Source organism: Canis lupus, chromosome 33 (genome assembly GCF_003254725.2).
Source record: "Canis lupus dingo isolate Sandy chromosome 33, ASM325472v2, whole genome shotgun sequence".
NCBI lineage: Eukaryota > Metazoa > Chordata > Mammalia > Carnivora > Canidae > Canis > Canis lupus.
This window is the reverse complement of record NC_064275.1, coordinates 30,330,888-30,348,275: the sequence shown is the minus strand read 5'-3', so window position 1 is coordinate 30,348,275 and position 17,388 is coordinate 30,330,888. Positions and strand designations below refer to the sequence as shown.

At 33.5% G+C, this 17,388-nt stretch overlaps 1 protein-coding gene across 30 annotated transcripts in view; it reads left to right on the top strand.

Annotated features, from left to right (window-relative positions):
* The window catches only part of DLG1 (discs large MAGUK scaffold protein 1), a 236,889-nt gene that overhangs the window by 109,393 nt on the left and 110,108 nt on the right, over positions 1–17,388 (top strand). For 20 of the 30 annotated variants that reach the window (XM_025473488.3, XM_049105596.1, XM_049105592.1 and 17 more), the window contains one exon: positions 6,805–6,903. The exons of the other annotated variants lie outside the window; for them this stretch is intronic. In XM_025473488.3, coding sequence (XP_025329273.1) covers positions 6,805–6,903 — 99 coding nt within the window. The remainder of the gene's footprint in view (positions 1–6,804; positions 6,904–17,388) is intronic. 30 annotated transcript variants of the gene reach the window in all.

The following is a 17,388-nucleotide window of genomic DNA, read 5'->3' as shown; positions in this document are numbered from 1 at the left end:
CAATTTATAAGTTATCCTGTAGTATGATTTCAGTTATCTTTCTTCAGTTTCATTTTATGCTATGAAAATCATTTTAATAAATAATTCAGTGAGAAAATGTTTTAAATGTATTCAGATAGCCTTGCAAATCTTTTATGTTTGGATCTAACAATGATGTAAAATATCATTTTTAGTAGCCATTGTGGGTGTTATTCTTAATAGTCCTTCCTCACTCCCAATTTCCCATTAGTCACTAGATAATACCAGTTATATATTTAAAATCTATCTTGATTTGACTACTCATGTACATTTTTACCATCATTACAATTTGATTGAAGCCACTGATGACCTCTCATCTGGATTATCACAGCAGCCTAATTGCCCTTTCTGTCTCTTCCTGTATCAGTCAGGATTCACATGCACATATAAAGAACACTTTAGCTATTTTAAGCAGAATGTAATTTAATAAATGTGGGCTCACTCAGTATACGTTCCTGGGTATGTACTCAATTGGTTACTACAGCTGGATTGGTTATTACCTGTGGCTAAGAAATTGTGTGTGTTGATAAGTCATTTGTTTTTGAAGAGTTTCTCAGCAGGATTTGCCTTCTTCAGGAAGAGGCAGGGGCATTTATTGTTGTATGAATGGCAGTGAAAGAGGGTGGTGCATAGTCATAAATGTTCATGTACAGTGCACATTATGCATCATTATGCATGTGACTGTACCTAATAAAGCTTCAGGCCACTTTAATGAAAATCTGTTATGTTTTGAAAGCTGATTTCATAATTCTAAGATCTTAACATTAAACTTAAAATATAAAATGAAGAAATTTAATAAGAATCTCTAAAAATGATTGTTAAAACACTTTACCAACAGCTGTCAATTTGATACTGGCATAGAAAAAGTACTTTTAAAATATGTACAATCCAATTATTTTACAGGAATTTACAATTTTCTGCAATGTTCTTTGAGACACTGTTAATATTATAGCCTCTGTTGTCATGGAAACAAGTCTCTGAAGGCAGCCTCAGAGGCTAATGATGCCATGGTGTTGCTATGGATAGAAACAACTGAGACTGTTGTTAGTCACATGGTCTTGATTTAAAAAAAAAAGTCTTTCGAGCTGATCTTACTGAGTGATACAAATGGAGCAGGAATAGGATGATGGTATAATAGTCACCATTGTCTAATGAAATATGTATATGAGATTGTTCAGATTTAAAAAGCTTATGCTGAATTCCTCCTTGTCTGTAATAACCCAAATAAAATGGTTACTGTAATTTGCTACCTCATTATTTATATTAGAATCTAAAGCATGACATTTTCCAATTTAGAGTCTTCAACTCTCCAGAATTTTACTCTGCGCTTAAAATATCCTCTCAAATCTAACATCTATGCTGTTCTGCATCACTCAGCCTTCATTTGATTATCTATTTTGTTAGGGGCTGTATTTTTGTTTCAAATGAACTTAATGAATTATTTTGTTGTTCTATAATTCTTTGTCACCTGAATTAGTTATCAGCTATGACTAGGAAGTTATATGTATTTGTTTTTGAAGACTTTCTCAACAAGATTTGCCTTTCTTAAGAAACTGGCAGAAGCATATGTTCTTTTGCAAAGTCCTTGCTCATTGTCCTATAGAGATTGGGGTGGATTAAGATGGCATAAGTTGTTTTAGGATTTTTTAAAATGGTATTCAGATCCTTATCTAAAAAAATAGATTTTTAGTAGAGGCTTAGGGCCAAGGTTGCAGTGAGGTTTAAATGTAATATTAGAAGATTTATAGTTTATCATAAAGGGTTTTGGAGAGCAGCTGCCTAGTGGAGGAAGTTTTTGTGCTTGACCTTGAAATTTAATATAAGCATTTAGCTCTGTCTTATTTTTATGTTAAAATAGATTATTAATCAGCTAATATCTGACCCTACTAAAGAGGCATAAGGAAACTTTTGAGGTGATAGATACATCCGTTACCTTAATTGTAGTGATGGTTTCACAGGTTCATGCATATGTCCAAACTCATGAAGTTGTATACATTGAATATGTGAAGTTCTTTGTATTATACCTCAATAAAGCTGTTTTTAAAAAAGTGAAGTTATAAAAAATAATGATAAACTTTAGGCTTTTTTTTCTTTGATACTTCGGATGACTGCAGCCAGTTATTTTGTAGTGTATCAGTCAATTTGGGTTTGTCTCATATTCGGTGATTGGATTCAAGTTATGCATCTTTGATTGGAATTTCTCAGAAGTGATATGTCCTTATTATATCCTGTCAGGTAGCATGATTTTAATTTGGCCAATTTCTGGTACTGTTAACTTTAAAATAGTATCTGCTAGGCTTCTTCACTATAATTAATAACTGTTTTTAAGAGATACTTGTGTGGGTCATTGTGTCCTATTTAAACTTTCAACCACTGGAATGAAATGGAAGGTTCATTTAGCAACAGTGGAATTTTTACATCTATTGACATTTTTTTAATGCATTTTATTACTATGATGGTTGCCAAATTATGATTTTGTAATTCCATAATTCCTTCTACATCTTTTAGTTGGCATTCTACTATAAGGAAATGCTTTCTCTTTTCATTTATTCTTATAATTATTAAATCAGTGTGGACTCTTGGAATCCTGTTTTTAGTGTATGCCATTGTAATCTTTATTTTGAATTATTTTGAATCTCAAATCTCAAATCGGTCTTGACCGATTAAAAACCCTTCAAACTAACTTCTGTGTCTTTGTCATGCTCTCATTATTCCTTGAGCACTTCTATATTTTCTGGTACAGCAGGATATTTTAGGTTTATATTGCACTTGATAAGCTCTAGCACTGGAATCAGCCATTTCTCCGAAGACTCCTGCTTTTTGTTTTTTGTTTTTTTATTAAAGAATGGGTATTTAGAAACCATGATCTGAATGCTAGGTGTGTTCATACTATTGATATGTTACTGCCCCCAGATCTTTGTGGGCAGAACTAGGGAATATATGTACATATAAACACACATTTATATCTCTGTTCCTTTGTCTATTTACATATATTGAAAATTATGCATTAATACTAATACCTCCAGTTGTATTCTAGAACCATAGGTATCATGCTAATTTTTTCCCTTTCTATATTTTTAACTCCTTTCTCTGACATGAGGAATCTTGTCCCCATTTATCCTTTATATATGTATTTATTAGATCAAAACCTCCTGTATGTAAGCAATCTCCCATCACCATTGCTCTTGGTGGACACCCACCTTACTCTGCTCAGGCTCCAACAATGACCTTTCTACTCCATTAAGGTCCCTACACTTCATGCTAGATGACTACTACTGCCACATTTAGGTTCCAACAAAACACATCAGGCTGCTGCCACTTGCTCTGCCCATATGGACACCTTCCTCATCCTGCTTAGGCTCCAAGCACCCTGAGCTAGCTAGACTGCTGTCATCTTTCTACTGCCTGGATATTGACACTCTCCTCACCCTGCTTGGCTTCAGCAATCGGTACTTTCCTGTTCAAGTCTTTATCTCCACCGAGGTCTTAATGATATTCTGTCATTATTGTCTTCTAGAAATCTACTTTTTGTACTTCTCTCAATTATGTCAGCAAACAGTCTGCAATTAATCTTAAGTGTTGTTTAAGGTAGAGATGGGATTCATTTCATTTTCGGCGGTTCTTTTATTTTTATTTTTTTTAAGATTTTTTTTATTTATTCATAGAGACAGAGAGAGAGAGAGAGAGGCAGAGACACAGGCAGAGGGAGAAGCAGGCTCCATGCAGGGAGCCCGATGAGGGAATCGATCCAGGGTCTCCAGGATCACGCCCTGGGCTGCAGGCGGCGCTAAACCGCTGCGCCACCGGGGCTGCCCTCTGCGGTTCTTTTAAAACTCCTTTTCTCACACTTTGTTATAAATCTGGAGTCAGAACCTCTGGGTTTTCAAACATTTTTTAAAAGTGATATAAGTATTTCACTGAAATTTAGTTGACATTTAAGTGCTTTATTTTAAACTCATAATATAGAATTTAAAGTTTTTTTTAATGGAAACAATATGTAATTAGTGACTAGAGTCCCAAGCCAGACCTATAGACCCCTTCTTACAGATGATTTTTAATTATTGTGTAATACTTAATCTTATGTAATTATAATTATTTATAAATTTAATCATTCCAGTACCTTTGGATATTTAGGATATTTGACATTTCCAGAAGTATAAACAGTGGTCAGTAGAGTGTATTGAGACTAGTAGAACACTGTTTTTTTAAATCATTCACTTAGGGTAGGTTTCCAGAGTTAAGTCTAAGAGCTTAGACATTTTTAAGGTGGTAGATAATAACTGCTAAATTGCTTTTCTTAAAGCTTGTATGAATTTATATATCCAACAGCAATGGGAAAGGATCTGTTTCCATACATTAAAATTGACTTTGAGTTTTTTATTGTGGTAAGATATATATGACATAAAATTTGCCATTTTAACCTTTGATGTATAATTCTGTGGCATTAATTGCATTCACAATATTGCAGCCATCACTCTTAGGTTTCCCAAACTTTTTATCACCTCTGACAGATTATGTAACCATTAAATAATAACTTTCCATGCTCCTTTCTCCTAGCCTGGTAACTGCTATTCTATCTCTATGAATATACCTATTGTAAATATTTCATATAAGGGGAATCATACAGTATTGTCCCTTTATGTCTGATTAATTTCACTTGAAAACATTATGTTTTCAGTATACATCCATGTTGTACCATGTGTCAGAATTTCATTCCTCTTTATGGCTGAATAGTATTCATTGTTATGAATATACCACATTTTGTTGGTCCATTTGTCTGTTGATGGACACTTAGGTTGTTTCTACCTTTTTGGCTGTTGTAAATAACGCATCAATGAACATTGTGATGTAACGTATTCACATCCCTGTTTTCAGTTCTTTCGAGTATATATACTCAGGAATAGAAATGCTGGGTCATATGGTAATACTATGATTAGCTTTTTTGAGGAACGGTCCAACTGTTCTCCATAGCAGTTTACACCATTTTCCATTCCTATCAGCAGTTTTTCAGGATTTTAGGTCTCTGCACCTCCTAACACTTGTTTCTTTCTGTTCTTTTTTTTTTTAATTATTATTACAGCCACCTAGTAGGTGTGAAGTGATATATATTGTACATTTATTTGAATTTCTCTAATGAATAATAATTTGTTGGGTATCTTTTCATGTGCTTATTGGCCATTTGTGTATCTCCTTTAGAGAAATGTCTACTCAAGTCCTTTGCCCATTTTTTAATTGTCTTTTTGTTGTTGAGTTTTAAGAGTTCTTTATATAGTCTGGCTATTTTCTCCCATTTTGTAGGTTGTCTTTGCACTTTCTTGATAAACGTCCGTTGGTGCACAAAACATTTTCATTCTGATGAAGTCCATCTCATTTATTCTTGTCACTTACACTTTTGATATGATATTTAAGAATCCACTGTCAAATCTAAGGTCATGAAGATTTACCCCCATGTTTTCTGGTTTTATGAATTCTAAGAGTATGGTGCTAGCATTTAATATTTCAGTTACATATATATTTATATTTATATTTCAGTTATTGATTAATTTCTCATTAGTTTTTGTATATGATGTGAGAGTGGTAATAACTTCCATTTTTTTGCATGTGGGTATCCAGTTGTCCCAACACCATTGTTGAAGAGAATCCATACATTTTTGATAAATTTTGATTGATTTGATAGACCAAGAAGGTCAACATTGTAATTTTATTTTGTATTTCTTTTGTTAGGAAAAGCATAGTTTTGAGTTCAACAAATTTGTTCTTCTGTTTTAAGTCTTTTTAAATGTACCTTGTCCTGTTATCAATTTGATATTAATGTTTTTCTTGTGCATGTAGGACATGTTATTGGTATAGTAAATGTTTATGAATTAATTCAACTTAGAGATGAGAACAAGTTATGAAACACTTCTTTTGTTTTCCATTTGAATCTTTGTAAAATTAATTGAATCAAGCCAGATAGACTGTAAATCTCAAAGCCTCTTAGTTTCAATTATGTCACTGGAGTTCTTTTTGAATTTTTTCTAGAATATATCTGGCACATAATAGTTACTCAGTGAATATTAGTTGTATTAATGACTTTAAAGGCAATTGTTTTAAAATATTTATTTATTTGAGAAACAGAGTATGCACGCAGTGGGAGGGGAACAACAGGAGAGGGAGGGAGAAACTTAAACAGGCTCCACACTGAATGCAGGGTTTGATCCCACAACCCTGAGATCACTACCTGAGCTGAAACCAAGGGTTGGCACTTAGCTCTTTGTGCCACTCAGGCACTACTTTAAAGGCAATTTTAAGGCAGGTTATTACAATTCTTGATAGTAGAGGTCAGTCAATAGCATAGGTTTTAAAAAATGATAATAGATTCAGTTTTTAAGTCCTTTGAATTTTTTGTGAATTTCTAAGCCTAGGTTGCCTGCCTGATGGGCTTATAAAATTGCTTTTGATTCCTTGACTGCAAGGAGGAAAGTATTCTGAATACTGGAAAAATATTTTGTAGTCTATGAAGTGAGTGTTTTGTCTCCTAGAGGAGAAATATTCTAAGTCATTATCTTTTATTATTTTCATTTAAACATAAAAGTAGTCATTCATTTGAATTACAGTTACTAAAATTATTAATGGTATAATTTCTAAAATTTCTGGAGAGCATTTTCTCATTTACATTGAAGTAACAATATTTTACCTACTTCTCAATTTTATTTCTAAAAACTATAATTTATGACAAAATTTTCTGTTATGTGTTTTTCTTTTATTTGGTATTTTTCCTGATTTTTTGTCATTGATGATTTTTAGCCAACAGAAGCTGTACCTCCCTCTTCTCCCACTGTCCCTGTGATCCCTGTCCTGCCAGTCCCTGCTGAGAATACTGTCATCCTACCCACCATACCACAGGTTTTTATTAGTTTCTTTTTTCTTTATAAAAATTTCATTTGCTTTTAATATTTCATTTGTATTCTTTTCAAACTGTTTTAACTATTTCTTTGTTAGATTTAGTGATTGAGCTTCACTGGGGTTTTTAGGGAATTAAGTATTTGGGATTTAATATAAAATGGGTTCAATATGTGCCACTGTTTAGGTAAACTGAAATAGTACATATTCTAAACTTCATAATGAACCTCCTTAGACTGCTTACCATGCCTTTTGTACATGTAAATCTGTTTGAACCAGTTTTTATTTGCTTTAGGAAATTTTGTTTAATTTCTAAAGATAATAAAAATCTTGTTGTCATATACTGGATGTGTCATTTATGTAACTTTTTATCTCCCAATATATATTTATCTTCTTGGAAATATTTTTCTATCATTTGATTAGAAAATACATGTATTAGTTAAAAATAAGAGCCTGTATGTGTAAAGTATTTGGAAGCTCTCTGTGCTATCTCTGTAACTTTTCTGTAAATCTAAAATTATTCTAAAATAAAAAGTTTATTTTAAAAATGGTTACATGTATGTATACATACACACATATTGGAATATTACTCAATATCAAAAAGAATGAAATCTTGCCATTTGCAACAATGTGGTTGGAGCTAGAGTACATTATGCTAAGTGAAATAAGTCAGAAAAAGACAAATACCATATGATTTCACTCCTATGTAGAATTTAAGAAATAAGACAGATGAACATATGAAGGGGTGGGGGAAGCGAGGGGAAAAAAAAACATGTGAGATTCTTAAAGATAGAGAACAAACTGAAGGTTGATGGAAAGAGGTGGGTGGGGGATGGGCTAGATGGGTATGATTATTAAGGGTAGCACTTATGATGAGCACTGGGTATTATATGTAAGTGATGAATCACTGAATTTTACTCCTGAAACCAATACTGTACTGTATATTAACAAGTAGAATTTAAATACAAATTTGAAAAAAAAATTAAAAGGTAACGTGACAATCAAAAAATAAAATGAAATGCTAGACAAATGTCAAAGATTCTGTAGTTTCAGAGCTTCAATAGTTCCAAGGGATGACTTATATTAAGACATTAACTACCCTATCAACTAAGTCATCCAAAATCAAAATAATGATAGTATTTTTGCATATAACAACTCAGATCTCTGTTGTAAACAATCTCAGTATCATTTAAAGTATAAATAAATGCATCTTTAGCTATTTTTACTATTACTGATCTGTGCATAAGATATAAATAAAAATAGTATGAATATTACATAAGTTCCATTGGGAGTAAAATGAGATATTAATTGTGATTACTTTCTCAATGCCTTTCCCCTCTCCTAAAAATGAAAATCAATAGGACCATTATACAAAATAGGATTCTAGAGGAAATTACAGATCCTATACTAAGACTTCAGTATATGTTATTATATTACTACTTCTACATAATCTTTTGCCGTTTATGAAAATCATTAAAAATTAATCATTGAAAGCCAACAAGAATTGAATAGATCCAGAGAAGAAATTCAATTTATAAGTAAATACAATTCTAAGTAAGTAGCCTGTGTGTTTTGGTAATATTATAATAACATAATATCTCTCCAAGCATCTAGGATTTAGTAGTACAATATATTTTAAGTAGGGGATTTGGAGGTTTATTCTACTCTCATTTCAATTAATCTTTTAATGTTCAAATAGTTTCCTAAAATCCTTTGGAATTTTGTAGTAGTTTCTGTTCTTGTATTCCATAAGGAACCTCTTCTGACTTCCTTACTCCAGGCATCCCTTAACAACATCACATTATATTTGGAAATTGTTCAGACATTACATAGCCTTGTAGTTATAAGTGAGAGGTCTTAGAGGTAGATTGATCTGGTTTGGAATTCCTGTCCTCTACCAGCTGTGTAACTCTGAGCAGTTTCCTTAACCACTCTGAGCTGTTTACTCATCTATATTACTGAAGATGATAGTACTAGTTTGAGATGTTGTTGGAAGAATAATAACATATGTGTAACTGGCACATGACCTTGGCTATTCATATTATTAGTGTTATCTCATATTTTGTTGAGACAGTAATCCAGGAAACAAGTTAGAAGAACAAATGAAGATATGTCCACAAGAGAAAGCCTTATTTATTCTACTTTGCCTCATTTTAAGTTTTAGATACACTATGAAAGTCCATGCAGGGTAGATTAATGACTTACGTTGTATAATGTGAAAAGCCTATAGTTGTGCCTCATTTTCCAGAATCAGTAAAGTGTGTTCTGATTCATCAAGTATAACATGGACATACTGATCAAAATATTATCCTCAAATAAATTTGAAAGCCATACTTAATATATAACCCAACTTTAACATTTTAAATGGAAATAATTTTTCTTCTAAATATCTACTGCTGTACATTTTAGATGCATCAAGATGTAATAGAAGTTGAAGGCATAAGATTTGGAATCTAGTCCTACCTTTGCAATTCAAACAAGTTATTTAATTCTACATTTTATACTCCTTCATCAGTTTAAGTGGGGGATAATGCCTCCCTGACTATTTGAAAATGAGTTTGAGATTAGGCAAATTAGACAGCCTATTTAAAGGTCTATTTATTTGTCTAATTATTTGTAGAAATTTTATACTTTTATACTTCATACTTTTTATACTTTTTTATTGATCTTTTATATTTTATGAAAGCCCTCCACAATAGGAATTACACTTCTTACAGCAGTACAGAAAAAGGCATAATGGCTGCTTGAAATTACATGAAGAGCATAGACTTTATAATGAGACCTGACTGCCTCTTCCTGGTCTCACTCTTTTCTGGCTGTGTGATAATGGAGAAATGACTCAGCTTCTCATAGCCCCATTTCTCCACATAGATACTGACCTATTAAATGTCTTTTTTCACCTCAGAGTAAATCCTATGCTTTAAAACCCAGGTGCGTTTTAGACCTCTGTTTCTACCAATTGTGGGGATTTATGGGGATTTATGTTATGTAATTAAGGTATTGTTGAAAATGCTTTATAACTAATTTGTGCATGTAAAAATCTTTGCACATATTCACATACATAGGTCCTTTGGAGGGATTGGTGTTCATTCAGTTTTTTGTTATTGTTCTAATCGTGTAGCTACTAAGATGAATATAACATTGTCCTTGTCCTCTGGGAGCCTACTGCCTATGCAAGAGACAAGTTAACTCCCACAGACGTAGAAGTAGTTACATTAGGGTTTACCCAGTGCTTTTGGACTATTTAAGTTTCACAAAACATTTGAGTATTGAATCTCAAATCATTTGATCATTAGTCTATCTAAAGTATGACTTGATATATTTTCATTTTACTGGCAATCTTAAACAGAGGAGCATACTTCAAGTTACCTTAATGAGCCTTTTTAACCATACCCTAATATCTGACTGTGGTGCCCTTATTCTGTTTCTATTTTGAGGTTTTTTTTTTTGTTTATTTTACATTCTTTTCTTTTTTTTTTTTTTGAAATTTTTTATTTATTTATGATAGTCACACACACACAGAGAGAGAGAGAGGCAGAGACACAGGCAGAGGGAGAAGCAGGCTCCATGCACCGGGAGCCCGACGTGGGATTTGATCCCGGGTCTCCAGGATCGCGCCCTGGGCCAAAGGCAGGCGCCAAACCGCTGCGCCACCCAGGGATCCCCTATTTTACATTATTTTCAAATCATTTCAGTAATAGTTTCCCATATACCTTTACCAGATCCCCCAATTCTTAATATTTTTACCTACTATATTTGCTTTACCATTTTTCTTTCTATGTAATTAGTTTTTATGAATCGTTTCTTTTTTAAATTTTTTAAAAATTTTATTTATTTATTTGTAAGAGACACAGAGGGAGAGGTGGAGACACAGGCAGAGGGAGAAGCAGGCTCCCTAAGGGGATCCTGATGTGGGACTCAATCCCAGGACTGCAGGATCACACCCCGAGCCAAAGGCAGATGCTCAACCACTGAGCCACCCAGGTGCCCCTATGAATCATGTCAAAAGAAGTTTCTGTCATGCCTCTTTTACCTCTAAATACAAATATTTTATAACACTAAATATTTTTCCTAAGAACAAAAACATTACCATAATACAGTGAACTATATCAGAAAATGAATATTAACATAAAACTAGTATCAGATTAATCTGCAGACCTTAATTATATTATGCCAATTGCCCCAATAATGTTCTTTATGGGAAAAACAAAAATAGGTCCTTTGGCCAGTCCAGGATTTCACATTGCCTTCAGTCTCTTTTAATCTGGAGTAGCCCCACAGACTGTCTCTCATGAATGTGGCATTTTAGAAGAAAGCAAGCTAGTTATTTTGTAGAATATGTTTCAATTTGTCTTTGATGCATTGGCATAATTATTTTGAGGTCATACATTTTTTTCAATTTTTTTTTTAGTTGTGGCAAAATACACATAATGTAAAAATTTACCTTCTTAGAAACCATTTTTAAGTTTACATATCAGTGATATTTTTTCTAAAGATTTTATTTATTAGAGAGCAAGAGGGAGCCACAGGGAGAGAAGAAGCAAGCTCCTCCCAATCAAGCAGAAAGCCCATATAGGGCTCAGTCTCAGGATCATGGCCTGAGCTGAAGGCAGATGATTATTAGCCGACTGGGCCACCTAAGCACCCCTCCATATCAGTGGTATGAAGTACATTCATATTGTTGTGCAACCATCACTGTCACCCATCTACAGAATTCTTTTCATCTTTCATACTTGAAAAACCCACTGCAAACATTGTACTCAGTGGTGAAAGACTACAAGCATTTTAACCTACAGGACTCTCTTTAGCAAAGATTTTTTTTCAGGGCATCTGTACTGGTAATGAACCCACCCTCCACCCTGCCAGCTTTTGTTTATCTGGGAATATCTTAATTCCTCCATCACATTTGTAGGACACTATTGCCAGATACAGGGTTCTTGGTTGACAGCATTTTCTTCTTTTGGTATTTTAAATGTGTATCGATACACTGCTTTCTCACTTCCATAGTTTCTAAGAAACCTGTTGATAATCTTATTAAAGATCCCTTGTATGTTATGAGTCACTTTTTTCTCTCTGCTCTCAAAATTGTCTTTGTCTTTCAACAGTTTGATAATAGTGTGTCTCAGTGTGAATCTCCTTGAGTTCATCCTACCATGGGTTTGTTGAGCTTCTTGGATGTTTGTATTTAAGTGTTGTTGTGTTTATCAAATTTGGGAATGTTTTGGTCATTATTTCTTCAGCTATTTTCTCTGCTCCTTGATCTCTCTTCTGGGACTCCCATGATGTTTGTGTTGGTCTGTTTCATGGTGATCCAAGTTCCCTTAGTGTCTTGTCATTTTTCTTTAGTTCTTTTTTTCTATTCTGAGACTTAATCATTTCCATTGTCCTGTCTTCAAGTTTGTTAATTCTTCTGCCCACTCAAATCTGCCTTTGAGTTGCTCTAGTGAATTTTTCATTTCATTTATTGAACTTTTCCACTCCAGAATTTCCTTTTGGTTTTCTATCTTTCATTGATTTTTCTATTCTTTTGTAAATTTTCCCATTTTTTTTCATTTTGTTTGTCTATCTTCTTTAGTTCTTTGAACGTCTTTAATATGGTTGTTTCAAAGTCTTTGTCTAGTAGATCATACCAGGTTTTTTCAATTTTTTTATTTTATTTTTTTATTTTTTATTATTTTTTTACCAGGTTTTTTTTTTAAAGGCAGTTTCTTTTTTTCTTCCTTTGAATAAACCACACTTTACTGTTTCTTTGCATGCCTTTGGATTTCTTCACTGAAAACTGGATGTTTTACCCTTATGATGCTATAACTCTGGAAATCAGATCCTTCCCCTTTCCTAAGGTGCTGTTTTTTATTTTTACTTTTTTGTTGTTTGGGGGGATTTTTAATTGTTGTAGACTATCTCTCTGCCAAGAATCAGTCTGCAGTATAAACTTAAGGCCTTCCTCAGGCCTTTATTGGGGGTATGCACAGTCATATTCTAATTTCCCTTGTACATGTGACTGCTTTTGAATATCTTAGGTTTCAGTGTCTGACTCTCAAAGGGAAAACGAAAAATGAAATGGTGCAAGTAGATGCTTGCCTTCTGGACGTCACTGCAACCAGAGGGAGAGGGACTTGTATCAATTATGGGCAGCTCAATAATGGCCATGGTCTCTTTGTCTGTACCTCTGTGATCAGAAGCAGCAATGATCCCCTATATTTGGAGGATAATTTTTTTGTTTGTTTTTGCGTTTTTTTGGTCTTCCTGGCTTGTGCAAGTTTTGTGCCAGCTGCTCCAGGAACGCTTGCCCAGCTAGCTGTTACAGGGCAGAGGAGTGGGAGTTCGATAGCTGCTATTGTGCCAAGAACTGAAATTGACTGAATTAACCACAGTTTATCATCTAGTATTTCCCATGGAAGTTGCAAGCCTTCAATAGACTAGTCTGAAATTCAGCAGAATTCCAAAATAGATAAATCACATAGATTCTGGCAATGCGGTTATTATCTAGGTGACGAATTTGTGGAGCTTCCTTTTCTGCCATCTTCCTAGAATCCATCCTTTTTGTTTTTATATTTGCTCTAATTACATTGATTCCCTACGTGATAGCATTTAACTTTTAATGCAGTGTGTCTCAAATTAGAATCCAGGATGTGTTCTCTGGGGTTTGTGAGTTCTTCATATGAAAAACACTTGTTTATAATTTAGTAGGGAAGAAGGAGACAGACATTAAACAAATAACATAATGAAACTTTGATAAATGGTTAAGAAGGAGAAATACAATGCACAGCATAAAAGCATTTTCTTAACTCCTAACTTTGGCCCGTTTTTAAATAACTGGATTTTAGAATTATTTTATGTGTTTGTTTGTTTTTTTTATATAATACTGCTTTCTGAAATTCTTTAAGGATGCTGCAGTGTGTTACAGCCATAATCCCTGAGGCCCATTATTAATGAAATGGAATAGTAAAAGTTGGATGAGCAAAATTATGTTTGTCTTCTTTTAAAAAAAAAAAGATTTTATTTATTCACGAGAAACACAGAGAGAGAGAGAGAGGCAGAGACACAGGCAGAGGGAAAAACAGGCCCCACGCAGGGAGCCCGATGTGGGACTCGATCCCGGGTCTCCAGGATTACGCCCTGGGCTGAAGGTGGCACTAAACTGCTGAGCCACCTGGGCTGCCCTGTTTAAGTCTTCTTACTGATATTTGGTCAAATTCTTTAGGGGTTTGTTAGTTCCTCTTTCTGGAATATCCCTGTCCCTTTGCTAACCCCTGCCCACAAATCTGATTGTGTTATAGGATTTCATTATTGTTCTAGTTGAAACATACACAATGGTAAATATATGATAATAGATTAACAGTAGATTTCTGTGGTTTACAATAAATTTTCCTTTGTATTTGCTGGATCATCACATAGTCGTCCTCTTAGGTGAAGGCATGTGTTGCTGTCTCTTTATAGATGGAGAAAATGAGTTTCAGTAATGCTTGTGACTTACCTATATACTATCTAGTCAGAGTTACTGAATAGTACAGTGAGATAGACGCAGCACTAGAACCAAGTCATTCAGTAGGTGTCACTTGAAGCAAGGTTCAGGGGAAGGGGTTTTTCATTTGAAGTAACTTTCAAGTAGATTCTTCTCAAGTCCTGTTGTTTGATGGACTCCTAAGCAGAGCTGATAATTTCATGTCACCTGTTCTGCTACCTACTGTCCCAGTCACAGATCCCAAGTCTTAAACTAGCCAGATGTTCAACTGTTTTAGTGCTCTTTACCTCAGCTATTTGAGGGTAGTGCTTTCTGTGGGCAGATCTTTGTGTGTCACTCTTCTTTAGAACTAAGTAGCCTAAATAGCTTTGTTGCTAGGGCACTTTTTTTTTTCTGAATTATGTATCATATCCTCCAAACCCATTCAAATTGTTCTATCCATTTACTTCCTACCTCCTCCGAATTGGAGAACTAGGGAGTATTACTTTGTCAGATACCATTTCTGTATTTTGTAATACAAGAACTTAGAAAATCACAAGCTTTTAAATAAGTATAGTTTATTCCAAGTCAAATGTTCTGATTCTATACCTGCTAACACAGTCTTAAATATTTTTATCTTTATTTTAGACAGCTAAACCTGAAACAGATCATGCCACTTGAGCTTCATATAAATAAATAAATTTATTATGAAATTTTTCAAAAATACTTATAGGTAGAGGGAGTAGTACAGTGAACTCCTCCCATGTATACTTATCACCGAACTACAGTCATTAACTCACGTGCATTCTTAAGATCCATAATACCTCCCATTCCTGACTTCTCATGGCCATTATTTTGTTTTGAAGTAGATTTAATGCTTTATATTATTTTATTTGCCTATATTTCAATGTCAAATAGACTTCTTATATAACTAGAATCAAAAGATAACTTCTATAAAATTATGATTAAAAAAAACAACTTTTTCCACTGTATGTTTGGTAATAAATGGGCAAAGGGAACCCAAAGACTTCATTGCCATAGTTTTCGAGGAATATAACTTGCTTTGTAACTTTAAGTACCCATTCCTTTCTTGCTGTCCTCTGTAATTGCTTAAACAAAATAAGGTGAAGTTGTGCCATTGATTTTTATAATGATGTGACAAAACATGAGAGACTCCTAACTCTGGGAAGCGAACAAGGGGTAGTGGAAGGGGAGGTGGGCAAGGGGATGGAGTGATGGTGACGGGCCCTGAGGGGGCACTTGAGGGGATGAGCACTGGGTATCGTACTATATGTTGGCAAATCTAACTCCAATAAAAAATATATATTTTTTTTAATTTTAAAAAAGAAAAGACTTCTAGGAAATGGAAGTTCATAGGGCCTGAATCTAGCTCACTTTTCCCCCACCAAGAGCAGAGTCCATTAAACCTTGTTCCACTTTATGTATGTTAAATAGAGTCGGGTAGATCTGTGGACATTTTATCAGCACCAAAAATCCCCCATGCCATCAGAATCAGAAGACCCTGAGTTTAAAATGACCCAGAAAAGAGTCTTAAAAAGTATATATTAGGACACCTGGGGGTGGCTATATATTAGGATACATGGGGGTGGCTCAGTGGTTGGGTGTCTATCCCAGGGTCCTGGGATTGAGTTCCACATCAGGGTTCCCCCCAGGGAGCCTGCTTCTCCCTCTGCTTATGTCTCTGCCTCTGTGTGTCTCTCATGAATAAATAAATAAACATCTTTAAAATTTTTTAAAAATTTTTTTAATGATGTGAGATATTATCAGTTTGAGGAATCTATAGATCATTGAATAATTTCAGATATTCATAAAATGTCAAATGTCTGTAAGTTGACTAATTTTACTTAAATAATCTTACAAATAGTATTTATATTATGTTAATTGAATTTAAATTAAAAAAATTTTTAAAGCAATATTTGTATTTATTAGGTTCAGTTTTCACTAAATCATTTGAAGATAGATTATTACATTCAAAGGTAGGACCTGCATATAAAGTAGTTAATGTCATGTTTGCATTATATAATAATGTATATATAATAATACATATTGATGTATATATATATAATATATAATAATGTATATAATATTCTCATTTTTAACCTGCTGCTTCATGTAGCCTAAATGCATATAATTATATAACCATGCAACTGTGTTGTCTTTAAGCATTTTATAGTATCATCCAGGTTTAATACTTAGCTAAATATAGTGTAAAACACTTGAACCTTTTAGAAAAGCCCATACACTTCAAGAAAATTGTTATTTTGTATGTTTCTTTCATACCGTTATTTTTTTTCAGACTGTTTTTATGTATAATTCCTTAGTTAGTTGGAATAGCAGAACTTATTAATGTTTATAAACATTTCTCCTAAAATTTCTTTAAAGGACAGTCTTTTTTTTGATTCTCTGAAAATGTCTTTTGATATGGTACTTTCATACTCTTAAATACACAGGAGAAAGATAATTTTGAGGGGGATCACATCAGTTTTCTGATATGTTCTGATATGTTTTTTATTTGATATTTATTATATTTTATTCTTAAAATTTAATTTCACCTATATAATAACTTTCCAGTAACACCAGAAGACTAAGCTTCCTTCAATCCATACTTAATCAGACATGTATTATTCTACTTGTTTTCTTGTTTTGCCTTTTTTTTTTTTTTTTGAGCATTGTTATTCTGTGAGTTGTCTAGAATAAAAGGTAGAGAGCAGTAATTGGAGCTGAAAATAGAATTTGTTTCTGGGAGATAAAAGATTGGAATCTTTTCCATGGTATCCTTGAGAATAGATAAAGGTAATGATTTCTGAGCAATTTGGGAAGCATTCTTATGCAAAGAATATTTGTGGACTTTTTAAGAAGGCTGGTAAACTTTAAAATCTTAAGAAAATTTTGTCTGTTTTCGCAGAAATAATTTGTTTTTCAAATGCAAATTAAATGTAACTGTTTATGTCTGTTTCTTTTCATCTGATGCTGAAAACTGGAATCCTTGATTAACATATGGAAAGCTCATAAAATTATAAAAA